The sequence below is a fragment of the Scyliorhinus canicula genome, chromosome 8 (genome assembly GCF_902713615.1).
Source record: "Scyliorhinus canicula chromosome 8, sScyCan1.1, whole genome shotgun sequence".
Classification (NCBI taxonomy): Eukaryota; Metazoa; Chordata; class Chondrichthyes; order Carcharhiniformes; family Scyliorhinidae; genus Scyliorhinus; species Scyliorhinus canicula.
This window is the reverse complement of record NC_052153.1, coordinates 193,655,427-193,671,620: the sequence shown is the minus strand read 5'-3', so window position 1 is coordinate 193,671,620 and position 16,194 is coordinate 193,655,427. Positions and strand designations below refer to the sequence as shown.

At 45.6% G+C, this 16,194-nt stretch overlaps 1 protein-coding gene across 9 annotated transcripts in view; it reads right to left on the bottom strand.

Annotated features, from left to right (window-relative positions):
- lifra (LIF receptor subunit alpha a) overlaps nucleotides 1–16,194 on the bottom strand; it is a 240,741-nt gene that overhangs the window by 34,369 nt on the left and 190,178 nt on the right. For all 9 annotated transcript variants that reach the window (XM_038805950.1, XM_038805949.1, XM_038805948.1 and 6 more), the window contains 7 exons: nucleotides 15,164–15,430; nucleotides 14,022–14,139; nucleotides 13,600–13,748; nucleotides 11,303–11,466; nucleotides 9,593–9,776; nucleotides 6,713–6,988; nucleotides 2,776–2,905 (listed from right to left, as the gene is read on the bottom strand). In XM_038805950.1, coding sequence (XP_038661878.1) covers nucleotides 2,776–2,905; nucleotides 6,713–6,988; nucleotides 9,593–9,776; nucleotides 11,303–11,466; nucleotides 13,600–13,748; nucleotides 14,022–14,139; nucleotides 15,164–15,430 — 1,288 coding nt within the window. The remainder of the gene's footprint in view (nucleotides 1–2,775; nucleotides 2,906–6,712; nucleotides 6,989–9,592; nucleotides 9,777–11,302; nucleotides 11,467–13,599; nucleotides 13,749–14,021; nucleotides 14,140–15,163; nucleotides 15,431–16,194) is intronic.

Sequence of the window (16,194 nt, the reverse complement as noted above, 5' to 3'; positions counted from 1 at the left end):
TAGGAGGCGGTGTACAGTCACTGCTGTGTATCATTTTGTTTGACAATACCTTCTAGTTACAGATACAGACTTTCAAATGCACAACTGAGGGGATTAAAGTTAAAACGTTCCCCAAGAAATGTCACATATATAGAAAGGACAACTCATTGGCAACTCATGGGGATACAGAACAACCAATTTCTGTGCGGAAAATGAATGAATAAAAGCAAATTACGGCAGATGTTGGAATCTGAAGCAAAAGAGAAAATGCTGGAAAATCTCAGTAGGTCTGGCAGCATCTGTACGGAGAGAAAAGAGCTAACGTTTCGAGTCCGATGACTTTTTGTCAAAGCTCGATGAATGAATGAATAACTTGTTTTGAAAAACAGAAAATGCTGGATAAACTCAGTAGATCAGGCAGCATCTGTTGAGTTCATATGATTTCTTCAGAGATGTAGAGTGATAGAAATGTAATAGTTACATAGGTGGAGAGGGGGATCGAGGATGCAAAACAGAATGAAAGGTCAGGGATGGGTCGGAGGTTGACAAAGATGTCATGGACACAAGACAAAGGGAGTGTCAATGGTAGCATTACGGATTAAAGAAGGTACTGATAATGGCATAACGGTAAGACAGTGAAATGTGTTAATAGGAGAACAAAGGTCAGTGAAAACAAAACTGAACAAGTGACAGATGGCTCTGTGTGGGGAGGCAGAGGTGGGTTTGCATTGGGACAAACAAAGATGCCAAAAAAGGTGAAGATGGAGGGTACGTTCAAAGTCTGAAGTTGTTGAGTCCCGAAGTCTGGAATGTGCCTAATCGGACAATGAGATGCTGCCCCTCCAGTTTGCGTTGGGCTGCTCTTGAGTATCGCGGTAAGAAACGGCGAAGATAGGGGGCCGGATGCCAGAGATCAGAGTCCTCACCCCTGTGTGATCGCAGAATTGCCCGAGGAGAGAGCAGTGACCAACAGCAAGGTTGGCCTCGCCAGAGAGCTGAGGATCCACCGCCCCTTCACCCAGGTGACCTGTATCAAGTGATGTGCAGATGCCGGCGTTGGACTGGGGTGAGCACAGTAAGAAGTCTTACAACACCAGGCTAAAGTCCAACATGTTTGTTTCAAACACTAGCTTTAGGAGCACTGCTCCTTCCTATTCACCTGAGGAAGGAGCAGTGCTCCGAAAGCTATTGTTTGAAACAAACATCTTGGACTTTAACCTGGTGTTGTAAGACTTCTTACTGTTATCAAGTGAGTTAACGATGTCCCAGACAATTATCCCCCCTCACTGACCACATCATCGTCTTGCAGGATCACCATCTGATGGGGTTGGGCCATCCATATTTCACCGCTCAATGACAGCATGGATGGCAGCGTAGGCCTCATTGGGTTGGGTCTCCACCTTGATCTCAGACCTCCACACTGGTATCATCATCATGCCCTCAGCAGGTATTCCTCATCTCCCATGAGCCAACCCGTCAACCTGGGGTGGTCCTCGAAGACACCGGGGACCTCTGCGTGCCCCAGGATGTAGCTGTTGTGCATGCTCCCAGGGTAGCGGGCACACACGTGCATGATTCTGATGTAGCGATCGCACACGATCTGAACATTCAAGGAGTGGAACCCCTTCTTGTTAATATAGTTAATAATATGCCCCGGTGCTTGCAAGCCGGCATCTGTCCCATCAATCAGCCCCAGGGACCGGGTCACCCTGGCGATGACGGCAAATCCTGCAGCTCGGGCATTTTGGTGGGCCTGGTCCAGATGGTCACATCAGGAGCCACTGGGCCCCAGCCCTCAGCTGGAAACATGGCCAGACGCAGTGCTCAGCTGCCCTCCGCTTAACCAGACACTTCCCTTCTGCCGCGAGAGGGTCCTCAATGGTGAAGCCCCAGTTCTTTGGTGTTTGATTGTTGGCAGCTGCCTCTATGGTGCTAACTCCTAGAGTCCAGACACACTGTTCAGGCATCCAAGGTTGTTGGATATGCAGGGCACTAATCATCCTCTGAGACATGGCACCTGTGCTCTCGAGGAGAGTTCAGGAGCGTGAAGTACTCTCACAACTAACCAGCCTAATCCCTCATTTGAAATAGCCTTCAGCTGTGAAGCGAGAGGCTGCTCACAGTCAAAGGGAGTGAAATTGACTTTCAGGAGAGAAGCCTGTACCGCGCCGATTGCAACGTGATCACATGTTACGCAGGAATTCCTGCAGTGTGAATGACCAACAAAGCCATATATGCTGCACCATGGGAGGTACTCCAGAAAAATTAGTTGTCTTTGCATACGCTGCTGATATTATGCTTCCTAGCCTGAAGCATAAACATCTGGACAGCTGGACCGAAGGAAAACACAAGTTACGGAATCTGGTCTGAAGTAGCTGATTGTTCACCTGTGGGATCAATGCCCAAATCATATCCAAATGAACGAGATGAAATGAAATGAAATGAAAATCGCTTATTGTCACGAGTAGCCTTCAATGAAGTTACTGTGAAAAGCCCCTAGTCGCCACATTCCGGCGCCTGTCCGGGGAGGCTGGTACGGGGAGGATGAACGTTCATCTATCTATCAACTTAATAGAAAACATTCAGGCAGTTTCAGCCCCATCCCCACTGGGTCTGGGAACTGCTCCTAATTCAACATTGATTTGACAGCAGCCGCAGATGGAAAAGACGCAAGACTGGATGGAGAAAGACGATAACAGTATCGTCCTTGCTACTCTACTGAGGTCTGAACGCTCACCTTGATGAACACAAATTTACAAAGAGAAAAGTGATATGGATACCGAAGAAGGAACTTACCCGTCAATGAAGCAATATGTAGTCCTACGCCTTGAAGTTAATGAAGTTAACCTTCCTGGGTGCCAAGTACAGGTCAGTGTCTGTAAGTCACGCGTTTCACAGCTGAGATTTTGTGGTACATCAGGTGGATCTAAATTAGAAAACAGACATTTGAAAGCATTCATTACCATGTTGCTTTCTAAAGTAATTACCGTCACAGTAATGATGTACAAGTACGATAGAATCCAGATATAGATAATAAGCTGAGTACTGAGAACATCAGTCTGGAATTTAAAAATAAAATTAAGTCAATAGGACAAAAGGAATTTGACACAATCTCCCATTGAATGCAGATCCTGTTGATCATCTTTTGAGATGGGGATCATGATCAAAGGATACCATGTCCATCGCATTCAGTAGTGTATATATTGCACAAGTCTGTATCTAGTACATTGGTATTGTAGAGACTATGGAATGTATGTTTTTTTTTTAAATTTATGCTGTCATGGGATGTGGACATCATTGTTGCCCAACCCTTGAGAAGGTGGTGAGCTGCCTTCTTGAACCGTTGCAGTCCATGTGGTGTAGGTACACCCACTGTGCTGCTAGGAAGGGAGTTCCAGGATTTTGACGCAGCCACAGTGAAGGAACGATGATATAGTTCCGAGTAGGGATGGGGTGTGACTTGAAGGGGGAAACTAGCAGTGGTGATGTTACCATGCACCTACTGCCTTCGCCCTTCCAGGTGGTAGAGGTCGCAGGATTGGAAGGTGCTGCCAAAGGAGCCGTGGCAAGTTGCTGCAGTGCAACCTGTAGATGGGGCACACAGTTGCTGCTGTCTGCCAATGGTGGTGGAAATGACAGGTAGAAGGTGAGGTTGGCTGCGTATCAAACGGGATATTTAGTCCCGGATGGTGTCAAGCATCGGGTGTTGCTTGAGCAGTACTCATTCAGGCAACTGATGAGTATGCCATCACTGTGGGTACACATACACTACATGAACGTCAGCGGTTCAAGAAGGGAGGTCGACCTGACCTAGTTGAGGGCAATTAGAGGCGGGATCTCCATCCATTCATGGCAGAGGGATTCTAAAGTCCTGCTGCAGTGAATGAGAGATTTGGCTGAGCGCCTCACGAGCAGCAGTAGCGGGCTGGAACCACAGTGGAGAACCCCGGCCTATGGGTGGCCTAGCCAGCAACATCCACATTCCATGTATGAATTTTCTTCTTTTTTTTTAAAATATAAATTTAGAGTACCCAATTCATTTTTTTTCCAATTAAGGGGCAATTTAGCGTGGCCAATGCACCACCCTTGCAAACACAGGGAGAATGTGCAAACTCCACACGGACAGTGACGCAGAGTCGGGATCGAACCTGGGACCTCGGCGCAGTGCTATCATGAATTTGTTTTTAAAACATATTTCCAATTTGTAGATGGTGGACAAGCTTTGGGGTGTCAGGAGGTGAGTTAGTCACCATAGGATTCCCAGCCTCTGACCTGCTCTTGTAGCCAGAGTATTTATATAGCTAGTCGATTTCAGTTTCTGGTTAGTAGTCAACCTCAGGATGTTGATGGTGGGGATTCAGAGATGGGAATACCATTGAAGGTCAAGGAGAGTTGGTTAGGTTCTCTCTTGTTGAGAGATGGGTTTTGCTTGGCACTTATGAGGCACAAACATAATTTGCCACCTGCTACCCCAAGTCTGATATTGTCCAGGTCTTTCTACGGACACGACTACTTCATTATCTGAGGAGGTGCGAATGGTACTGAACATTGTGCAGCCATGAGCGAGCATCCCCACTTCTGACCTTATGGTGGAGAGAAGGTCATTGAAGAAACAGTTGAAGATAGGTATGCTTAGTGTACACTCGCCTAGATTTACAGGATGTAATGTGCTTTAAATTAACCATGTTATTTTAAAGGCTTCTTACAAACGTATATTCTGAAACTGACCAACCAGGTCATGTCACAATTTTGTACGAACAAGTTAATAGAAATGAAGCTATGTTTGGATTGCACGGTAGCATGGTGGTTAGCATAAATGCTTCACAGCTCCAGGGTCCCAGGTTCGATTCCCGGCTGGGTCACTGTCTGTGCGGAGTCTGCACATCCTCCCCGGGTGCTCCGGTTTCCTCCCACAGTCCAAAGATGTGCGGGTTAGGTGGATTGGCCATGATAAATTGCCCGTAGTGTCCTAAAAAAAATTAAGGTTAAGGGGGCGGGTTGTTGGGTTACGGGTATAGGGTGGATACGTGGGTTTGAGTAGGGTGATCATTGCTCGGCACAACATCGAGGGCCGAAGGGCCTGTTCTGTGCTGTACTGTTCTATGTTCTATGTTGACGTTGCTAATCTTCAACAACAAACTAAATCAATATTCAGATGTTGGATGATCAGCCATGATAGTGATAAATGGCGGAGCAGGCTCGAAGGGCCAAAAGGCCTCCTCCTATCTTCTATGTATCTATGCCACCGACCAGAAACAGTCTAAAAAAGTACCTCATTACCCCTGAAACTGAAGGACAAGTAATTAATATTCAAATAGTTTAAAAGAATTGGATTATATCTATTTCTGTATTTCATATTAATATTCCTATGTTAGAATTAAAGTCTGAAACTTAAAAAATGCTGTAGCAACATCTGTGAGAAAGGAATCTACGCTATCCAGTAGTGTCCCCTATCAGAATACATTGTCCTTGACTAGTCTGGTGCTGGGCATGATGAATAAGGCATTTATCCAGTTTTGAGATAGAAATATAAAAGCATAGAAAACAGGGGAGGGAGTGGGCCAATCGGCCCTTTGAGCCTACTCCGCCATTCAACATGATCATGGCTGATCCTCTATCTCAACACCGTACTCCAGCACTCTCCACACACCCTGCAACACCTTGAAGAGTCTGGATAAGAGATCCAGCTTGAAATAATCCACTGTTTTATATGCATACAGCAACATGCGGCGATGACCAGATCCAATGAGATTTGGTTAATGAGCTGTGAACAACAATAGTGGGTCACGGTGGGGTGATGAAAGAATTAGAGATAAAAGAGGGTTACAGTAACCATTTTGTTTGTACATCAAATGGAGAGAAACCAGTTGATGGCTAGATCTCAGGGGGAGGGGATATTCTGGTCAGCACAACCACTGGACCCAGGGACAGAGGCAAATCCTAGTCAGTGTAGACCCTGAATAATGCAGGTTCATAGAACATAGAACAGTACAGCACAGAACAGGCTCTTCGGCCCTCGATGTTGTGCCGAGCCATGATCACCCTACTCAAACCCACGTATCCACCCTATACCCGTAACCCAACAACTCCCCCTTAACCTTACTTTTTTTTTTTAGGACACTATGGGCAATTTAGCATGGCCAATCCACCTAACCCGCACATCTTTGGACTGTGGGAGGAAACCAGAGCACCCGGAGGAAACCCACGCACACACGGGGAGGACGTGCAGACTCTGCACAGACAGTGACCCAGCCGGGAATCGAACCTGGGACCCTGGAGCTGTGAAGCATTTATGCTAACCACCATGCTACCGTGGTTCCTTTGGGGGTGAAGGCATTTGAAATCGTGAAATCTATAGTGTATTATTGATGAGCATAATTCTGTTTTCCTTTTATTAGTCAATTGGTAAGTGTATTGTTGTTTATTTCATCCTTTATTCAATACATTTTGGTATTATTTACTAATTCAGTGTCTGACTCCAGTTTTGTTAGGGCTCCTTGACGCCACACTCAGTCAAACGCTGCCTTGGGCAGGTGCCAGAGGAGATGTGCAGTACACTTGTACTGCATGGTGTATGCTATACTGGCACTACACAGGATGTGGACACTGTGTAAGGTGCACTGGTACTCTATCTCTGAATCACATCAACATGCAACATTTACTGTCCTTTCGTCAATATCAGCTCAAATACAGAAACAAAATTAATTCCCATTCATCTCTTCGTAACACTTACAGCCGACATAAATGACTGCTCCTATGTACTCAGTTGGGTTTAGACGGCAAACAACGTTTGTTCCAGACGAAATCGATGCGGCGATATTCTGTACACTGACTGCTTGACTCCTGTTACTTAATTTAATAGTTGATGCGTTCAAGTTGCCAAACGTTAATTCCTCAACTGTTTTTCCTTCAGCAGCGATGCAACAGAATTTCAAGCTGGTTCCCACTTCCAGAACAGTACCATCCATAGGGTAGATTTGATCTTTGAATCGGTTATCTGTGTCCAGTCCTTAAAAATGAACAGAACAGTGTCATATTAATTACAAAGAAAACAGAAAATGCAAGAAAATTTCAGCAGCTCTGTCAGCATTTACAGGGAGAGAAACAGAGTTTCAGGTGATAACGTTTCATCAGAAACTATTACTATTAGGGGTAATATCCCACACAGGACCTATGGGGTAGGATTGCTCGTCTTCCCCATGCTCCTTGCAAAGTACGAGCTCCCCCGCTGGAGGCGGGGTATCTTAATTGCCCAGTGTATATTAGGTGGCCAGGAAGGCACTGATAATTTGTGGGGAGGAGGTGGCCTAATGGTATTGTCACTGGACTAGTAGGCCAGAGACCCAGGTTCTGGGGACCCAGGTTCAAATCCTGCCACTGCAGATGGTGAAATTTGAATTCAATAAAAACCTGGAATTAAAAGTCTAATGATGGCCATGAAACCATTGTCGATTGTCGTAACTGGCTCACTAATGTCCTTCAGGGAAGGAAATCTGCCGTCCCAAGAAAAAAATAATAAACAAATAAATACAGGAGGGAGATAGAGAACCTAGTGACGTGGTATAACGACAACAATCTCTCCCTCAAAAACTAAAGAGCTGGTCATTGACTTCAGGAAGCAAAGAGTGGTACACACCCCTGTCAGTATCAACAGGGCCGAGGTGGAGATGGTTGGCAGTTTCAAATTCCTAGGGGTGCACATCTCCAACAATCTGGCCTGGTCCACCCACGTCGGTGCTACGGCCAAGAAAGCATGAAATGAAAATGAAAATCGCTTATTGTCACGAGGCTTCAATGAAGTTACTGTGAAAAGCCCCTAGTCGCCACATTCCGGCGCCTGTCCGGGGAGGCTGGTACGGGAATCGAATCATGCTGCTGGCCTGCTTGGTCTGCTTTAAAAGCCAGCGATTTAGCTGAGTGAGCTAAACCAGCCCCTATACAACAGCGTTGTATACATGACTTCCTCAGGAAACTAAGGAAATCCGGCATGTCCACATTGACTCTTACCAACTTTTACAGATGCACCACGGAAAGCATCCTATCGGGCTGCATCACAGCCTGGTATGACACTGCTCGGCCAAGGCCGTAAGAAGTTACAGAGTCGTGAACAACGCTCATTTCATCACACAAACCCGCCTCCATTGACACTATCCACACCTCCCGTTGCCTTGGGAAAGCGGGCAGCATAATCAAACACCCCTCCCACCCAGCTTACTCACTCTTCCAACTTCTTCCATCGGGCAGGAGATACAGAAATCTGAGAACACGCACCAACAGATTCAAAAACAGCTTCTGCCCGCTGTTACCAGACTCCTAAAAGACCCTCTTATGGACTGACCTCATTAACACTACACCCTGTATGCTTCATCCGATGCCTGTGTCTATGTACTTACATTATGTACCTTGTGCTGCCCAATTATGTATTTTCTTTTCATGTACTAAGTGGCCTGTTGGAGTTGCACGCAGAAAAATACTTTTCACTGTAGTTCAGTACACGTGCCAATAAACAAATCCATTCCAATCCAATAAATAAGTAATAAAACTTTGTTCTTATTTTTACTCATTCTGGAGTCCCCTTGTCCTCATTAATGTATCTTTCACCTAACAAAATAATTGAGAAGCCTTTGACTTAACAAGGATGTGACAAACGTAGGAGTGGAGTTGTGAACAGAATGAGACCACAGGCACTTGTACAGTTAATGGCAGCAGAGGCATTCACTGCTGACTGCATGAAGGAGTAAGGCACGGTAAAGCCGCTATAGTCCCATGTGGTGGTAGTTTAACCTGAGGATCACCACACCTCAGGCGAGGGGCAAGGTTGAGAAGGCACGGTTTTCGTGAATAACCTCAGCCGGTACGGGAATTGAACCCGCGCTGCTGGCCTCGCCCTCCTGCATCACAAAACCAGCTGTCTAGCACACTGAGCTAAACCGGCCTAAGATCTTCCCTAAATCAGATGATGCAGAGTGGGCCAGTGGCAAAGTCAGCAGAGAAGCTGGATGGTGACTTTTTGAAGTCAGTGAGCTGAAGATTGAGTCTGCGCTCAGCTCAATGGAAAGTTCCTTATTTAGTGGTGGCATTGTACAAGAGCTTCAGTACAGCTCCTGCCCACAACCTTCCCCACCACATTACCCTGGTTCACCAACACCCTGCACCTCAGCAGCGAGGAGAAATCGGGTGCGGAGCTAAAGAAATGGATGGGAGAGGGGAGTAGGAGATGTGTCCAGGAGAGGGGGCGAGGAGGGATTATGGGAGAAGGGTGGCACTAAAGGGACGGGCTGGCACGTGAGGGGGCTGGCAAGGAAGGGGATGGGGGCTGGCACGTGAGGAGGCGGTTGGTATGGGGTGGGGCCAGCAGGGAAGGGGGAGGGTGTTGGTGGGGGTAGGGCTGGCAGGGAGGGGAGGGGCTGGTACGGGAGTTAGTGGAGTGGGGGCTAGGAGTAGGAGAGAAGCAGCAGTTTCAGTCACACTGAATTTCAGAATTCAGTGTGACTTCACACCGGTGAAGCCTGCCGGATCATACAGATTCACACGCTGTCAACCAAGAACCTTCCTTTTTCGCATTAGTGATGCTGTTTCAATAACCATCTGCAGAATGTAAAGAGTAACTTACCATCAAGTGTTAACAGTGGGCTCCAGTCACTCCAAGCTTTGTCACCAGGAAATAGGACGACACTATCATTGCTAATGGAGCGGATTCTCACATAATGCGATGTGCAGTGGATAGGCATATCTGATGTCCAAATTAACTGCAGCATCCTGTCCCAGGTAGGTTTAGTGTTGCTACTATAAATCCCCTGCAAAAAATTAACCAGATAGGGTAGAAATAGAGAAACTACATTTGGTGGGTTGGTTAATCTAAGACTAGGGAATATAAGACTAAAAGTGATGGTGACATTAGAGGATACCATTCCCTAACTTTTACGCCATTTGCACTCCAGAGAAGGATTCAGTGGTTCTAATGCATCTCAGAATTCCTGTGTCATGAAAATCACTATGCAAAAGCATAGAATGGTTACAGCATGGGAACAGCCTGTTCGGCCCATCGACCAACACAGTTAGTCCCCTGCCCTCTCCCAACCCTGCAAATCCTCTCTCTTCAGAGCGTTTTCCAATGGAATTTGCCTGTAACACATCTCTCAGGCATTCAATTCCAGATCCTTGTCTTCCCTGACATTATTGCTACTTGGTCCCCTGCCTGTGACCCAGTCTATATATACCAACTTCATTTTACTGTATCCGCACCAACTGTAAAGACAATTCGTCTTCAGACACCTGAACCCACACAATGTAGAAGAATACTTCAGTAGACTCTCATAGAATTTACAGTGCAGAAGGAGGCTATTCAGCCCATCGAGTCTGCAACGGTTCTTGGAAAGAGCACCCTACCTAAGCCCACACCTCCACCCTATCCCCTTAACCCAGTAACCCCACCCAACCCTTTGGACACTAAGGGCAATTTAGCAGGGCCAATCCACCTAACCTGCACATCTTTGGACTGTGGGAGGAAACCTGAGCACCTGGAGGAAACCCACGCACACACGGGGGGAGAACGTGCAAACTCCGCACAGACAGTGACCCACGCCGGTAATCGAACCTGGGAACCTGGATCCATGAAGCAACTGTGCTAACCACTGTGCTACCGTGTGCCCCCCCCCCCCCCCCCCCCCCCCCCCCCCTCTGATAATCGCATAGACTAATTTATTTGTTTGGGTGCTTCAATTTGTTTTGCACCTTACACCAGGATGGCATGGTGGCACAGTGGTTACCCCTGCTGCCTCAGAGCACCAGGGACCCGGGTTCAATTCCAGCTTGGGTCACTATCTATGTGGAGTTTGCACGTTCTCCCGTGTCTACGTGGGTTTCCTCCGGGTGCTCCTGTTTCCTCCCATAGTCCGAAGATGTGCAGGTTAGGTGGATTGGCCATGATAAATTGGCCCTCAAGTGTCCCGAGATGTGCAGCTTGGGGGGGGGGTGGGGTGCAGTCTCAATGCGGTGAAGGGCCTCCTTCTGCACTGCAGGGAGTCTCCGATTGTATGAAAAGACTCCAGGTTCTCATTCCTGGTAGATCCGGCAATAAGCACAGGTGCAGGTTTCCAGGATCAGCTGTGATGTCTGCCCATGGTTTAATAGACTCAGGGTGCCTAGTCTAGGCTTATCTAGTGAAAATGACTATCACGAGCCAGTCCTTACAAAGGAGGAAGGGAGAAAACTAAAACCTCTGCTTTTTGCAGGTCAGGGCCAGAACAAATCCTTCCCCAAGGTTTCTTTGATGATGTAATGGACATTAACTTTCTATGTAGAGTGTTCTCATTTCACTTACCCTCCAGACCTCTCGTTTATTGTACGCCTGGAGGACCTGGACTTGGAAGATCAGATTTAAAGACACACCATATTTCTGACCACCTTCATTCCACTCCACTGTCAAGTCGAAGTTAGATGGACCTTGAAACGCGCTGAGGAGTTCTGGTTTGTAAGGCTGAAACACTGAAGCACAAAAAGATCAACAATGAGGTTCAGAATAAGTCACCTATATTCAGATCATCAGACAGCGTCAAATATTTTTTATTCAGTCATTGGATGAGAGCTTCACTGGCAGGGCCAGAATTAATTTCCCATCCCAAGTCGTTGACGGCACCTTGAACTGCTACACCCACAGCATTGTATGGGAGGATTTTCCAGAATTTCAATTTAGCGACAGTGAAAGAATGGTGATATATTTCCATGTCTGGATTGGGCACGACTTGCGAGAGGAACTTGAAAGTAGTGGTGTTCCCATGCATCTGCTGCCCTCATCCTTCTGATGTTACAGCTTACAGCTTTGGAAGGTGCTGTTGAAACAGCCTCGGCAAATGTCTGCCAGTGCATCTTGAATACGGCCGACTTTGTCAGTGAAGGGAGTGAATGTTGAAGGTTGGTGGATGGGGTGCCAATCAAGTGGGTTGTTTTGCCCTATTTGGTGTTGAGCTTCTTGAGTGTTGTTGGGAGCTGCACTCATCCAGGCAAGTGGAGAGAATTCCATCACACTCCGGACTTGTGCCTTGTAGGTGGACAGTATCTGCAGAGCATAAATGCTGAGGGTGATAGCTAGCCAACCTGCTCGCTGGGACATTAGCTACAAAGTATAATTCAGTGATCACGCTAGCATCAAGCTGCTGTTTGAGCTGTCCTGTGGGACAGCTCTCCCAATTTTAGCACAAGTCACCAGAGAAGGTGAGGGGGACATTGGAAGGTCAGCTGGGCAGGGTTGCCTTTTATCATCTCTGGTTCCCAGGTCAATGCCAGGTGGTCCGTCTGATTTTCAGCTTTCACATTTTCTGCAGTACAACTAATTATAATAATCGCTTATTGTCACAAGTAGGCTTCAAGTGAAAAGCCTCTAGTCACCACATTCTGGCACCTGTTCGGGAAGGCTGCTGCGGGAATTGAACCCGCGCTGCTGGCATTGTTCTGCATTACAAGCCAGCTGTTTAGCCCACTGAGCTAAACCAGCCCCTATCTGAGAGCCTTCTTAGGCCAATTTAATGTAGGCAGGAGTTATATGTAGGCCAGAAGAGGTCAAGATTTCTTTCCCAGAAGAACTGGATGGGTTCTTACAACAATGCAAAATTTTTGCAATCATCAATTGTGACAGAAGTTTATTATTGTCCTTAGTTCAGGGGATGTTTGGTGGGACGATTAGAAGGTAGTTTACTCAGTTTCTAACTGATATTCTTCCCAGTTGGAGAGTGTTTGATGGGATAGAGTGGCGAACAGTTTATTCTGTCTTTCTGCCCCGTTAGCAAGCCAAACCTCCATGCCAATATGTTACCCCCTACACCATGAACTTTTATTTTATGCAATAACCTTTAATGTGGCATGTTGTGAAATGCCTTATGGAAATCGAAGCACAGAACATCTACCGGTTCCCCTTTATCCACAGCATAGTGACTCCTTCAAAGAATTCCAATAAATTAAATACAAGAGTTATATTGCTATCTTCCAATATAATGGAACTTCCCTGGATCTAAAGAATTCTGGAAAATTAAAATCAATTATATCAGCCACTTCGGTGAAGTCCATTTGGACCCGGGGATTTTTCTGCCTGCAGACTCAACAATTTGCTCAATACCACTGCGCTGGTGATTGTAATTTTCCTGAATTCCTGCCCCCCCCCCCCCCCCCCCCCCCTCCATCTCTTGATTTGCAGCTATTTCTGGGATCTTACTTCCTCTATAAAAATAAAGAACAAAGAAAATTACAGCACAGGAACAGGCCCTTCGGCCCTCCCAGCCTGTGCCGATCCAGATCCTTTATCTATAGTGAAGATCAATGCAAAATACCCGTTTAATTCACCCGCCATAGTCCTATTTTTATGATGAATTCCCCAGCCTCACTTTTGTGCAGAAAGGGATTCCATTCATACCCATTGCAAGACGAAGTGCTGTCGTTATTTCTATCTCCGTACCCACTCAATACGCTGTGATTAAATGCAAAAGTAAACATGCATTTGGGAGCCATGCCCAGAGAAACAAAACCAAACAAATTAGTATTTGGAACTACATTCACCGACATTGCCTGTAGTGAAGATTGTGTGTTGCATATTGTTGAAAAATGAAAGCTAATGGTTTTGATAATTACCAAAGTCTCTTTCTGTCCTTCGAAACAGTTCTGATGTCCGTGTGCCTAAATAATTAATAGCAGTTATCTGTAACAGTAAATCTTCGAATACGTAGAAGTCACGTTCGACAAAGTTATTAGTTCCCACTTCAGTGCAGTCTTTTGAATTCCTAAGAAAAGGAAGAAATTGTTTAATTGTAGGTTTATGATACAACCTTTCCTGTGTAATCGTTCCTTCCTGCGTCCAGGCTGAATAAAGATTCCACAGGAAACTGAGCGACATCCAAATCATTCGGAAGCCCAAATGGAGCTGATATCAGACCAAACATGTTACATTCTGTGGTCCAGTGATCTGCTGGCTAACAGTAACCTTGCCTGATTTTCTTTAAAAGTTACGACACCACAGCAATAATCTGATTCCATGCAAAATGATGGGAACTCACCCAGGACAGGCTCTGTACACAGTTTCTATGTTTGTGTCTCTTCCTGGCTTCCATGAACAGATGAGTACAGCAAAGTTTTGGGTTACACACTCCAAATCTTGAGGAGCATCAGGAGGATCTAGAGAAAGAGGGACATTCAAACTCCAGTTTCTAAACAGTTTGAATAGGTAAGACATCCAGTTGGTTATTTGGTGGAAAAATACATAATGCAGTTTACACATCCCAAGTTCCCCACCTGAACTACTTTTCACTGTACCTCGGTACACGTGACAATAAACAACAAATCCATCCGTTCAATTCAAAAGCTGGCTTCAAATCAAGTTACTCATTTTAAATCTCCTCTTTTGGGTGTTGTTCATATTTAGTATCACAACACAAAATTTATCCTCAACAGGGACAGAACACAGAACCTGGGATGCAGGGAAGTGCAGAACCTGGGGATGGGCATGTACAGTCAACAATAGGATTGGAAATTGGATACTGAAGAACAATTGCCTCCATTCTTTGAACAAGAAGTTTGTGCAAGTAAGGCTTGCATCTATTACTCGCACACAGGCACACTGAAAGGCCGAAAGGTCTACTCCTGCTCCTAGTACACATACTGAAGGGCCGAGTGGTCTACTCCTACTTCTATTTCTGTTGTTCTTATTAAATTTACACCACTGAAGCACCATTCAGTACCAGTTTTTCATGTTTTTTTTTACAAGGCTCCTCCGTCCTCCTTCATCTAACCCTAGCAGCATAGGTATCTTTATCTCCCTCATATATTTAAGCCAACTTCCCTTTAAATGCCTCAATACCATTTGCCTCTATTATTCCTAGATAAAGGGGTTTTACTGAAAACCTTTATTCAATTTGAGCAGCTATCTTATATTGAAGATGCCCAATTTTGGACGCTCGTAAAACTGGAAATATTTTCACTGAATCAGGCCTACTGAACGCTTCATAACTTTGAAGGCCTCTATCAAGTTCATCGTTCTGTGAAAATCTCTACAGAAAAGATGTCCAACCGATGAATATTTCTCTTTACCCCTTGATCTTAATTACACTCAAGTTCCTTTGGCTATAGGAAGTGCACCAAACCCGACTTATTTCAATTTGTGACACACAGTGACAGTATTCCTTAATGACATTGTACTCACATCCAGTCCGGACTAAAGTGCTGTAAGACTCTGATCCAGAGGTACAGGTCAGATTTTCTCCCTTTTTGCTCGTCAGGCCAAGGTTAAGCAGCGACACCATGCTCGCAGTGGAGTTGACCGTTCTGTGTAGCCTGCGAGAGAGCAGGTTGCCAGCATATTCCCATCGTACCGTATCAGCAGCAACAGTGCTGCAAAAGTTGCAGGTTACATTGTGGTGGGAGCCAACATTGGTGACCAATTGTTTCATAGAGATGGAGCCACACTGACCTAAAGGAATAAAAAAAACTTTAAATTCCTTTATCAATCATTACTCTCCCCCACTGATATCATTGCCCTCCTGTATTTGAAATATCCAAGTTGGTCCCACAGGGATTCAGTATTTTCCAGCAGCTTGTCCTTTATAAATAGCATTTTTGCTTCAGTCAGTAGGTTGTAGATTCAAGTCCCACTCCAAGACCAGATCACATATTCTCGGCTGATACTCCAGTGCAGTACTAAGGGAATGCTGTACTGACGGCAGTCTCCTTCTACCGGATGAGATGTTAAGCCGAGCCCCTATCAGGTGGGTGCAGAAAATTCAATAGGACTATTTCGGAGAAGGGAATAATCTCCGGTATCTTCACCAATACTTATCCCTGAATCAATACCATTAAAACATTCCTGGTCAGTATCACTCTGTCTTTTGTGATGAAAATTGGCTACCGTGTTTCCTACACTACACTTTGCGATGCGAGATGGTTTTATATTTAATACTTTTGGAGTCTATTGTGCTATTCTGTGAATCAGACTGGTGGGTCTCTGTGTGTGTGAACGTAATTTAATTCAGATGGGGACTGATTGTCTGGTACTGGTTGGAGACTTGAAAGGCGTGTAGGAGTGAAAGGCGTGCATTTGAAATAGGTATAGCCAAGTGGATTATCTGCAAGTGAATAAGCAGTGGGTAGAAATATGCATTAGGAAATAAGAGTTAGTTGTATTAGCTGTTCAATTTCACAGGGGAGTAAAAGATTTCATTAGCAAACAAGGAAAAG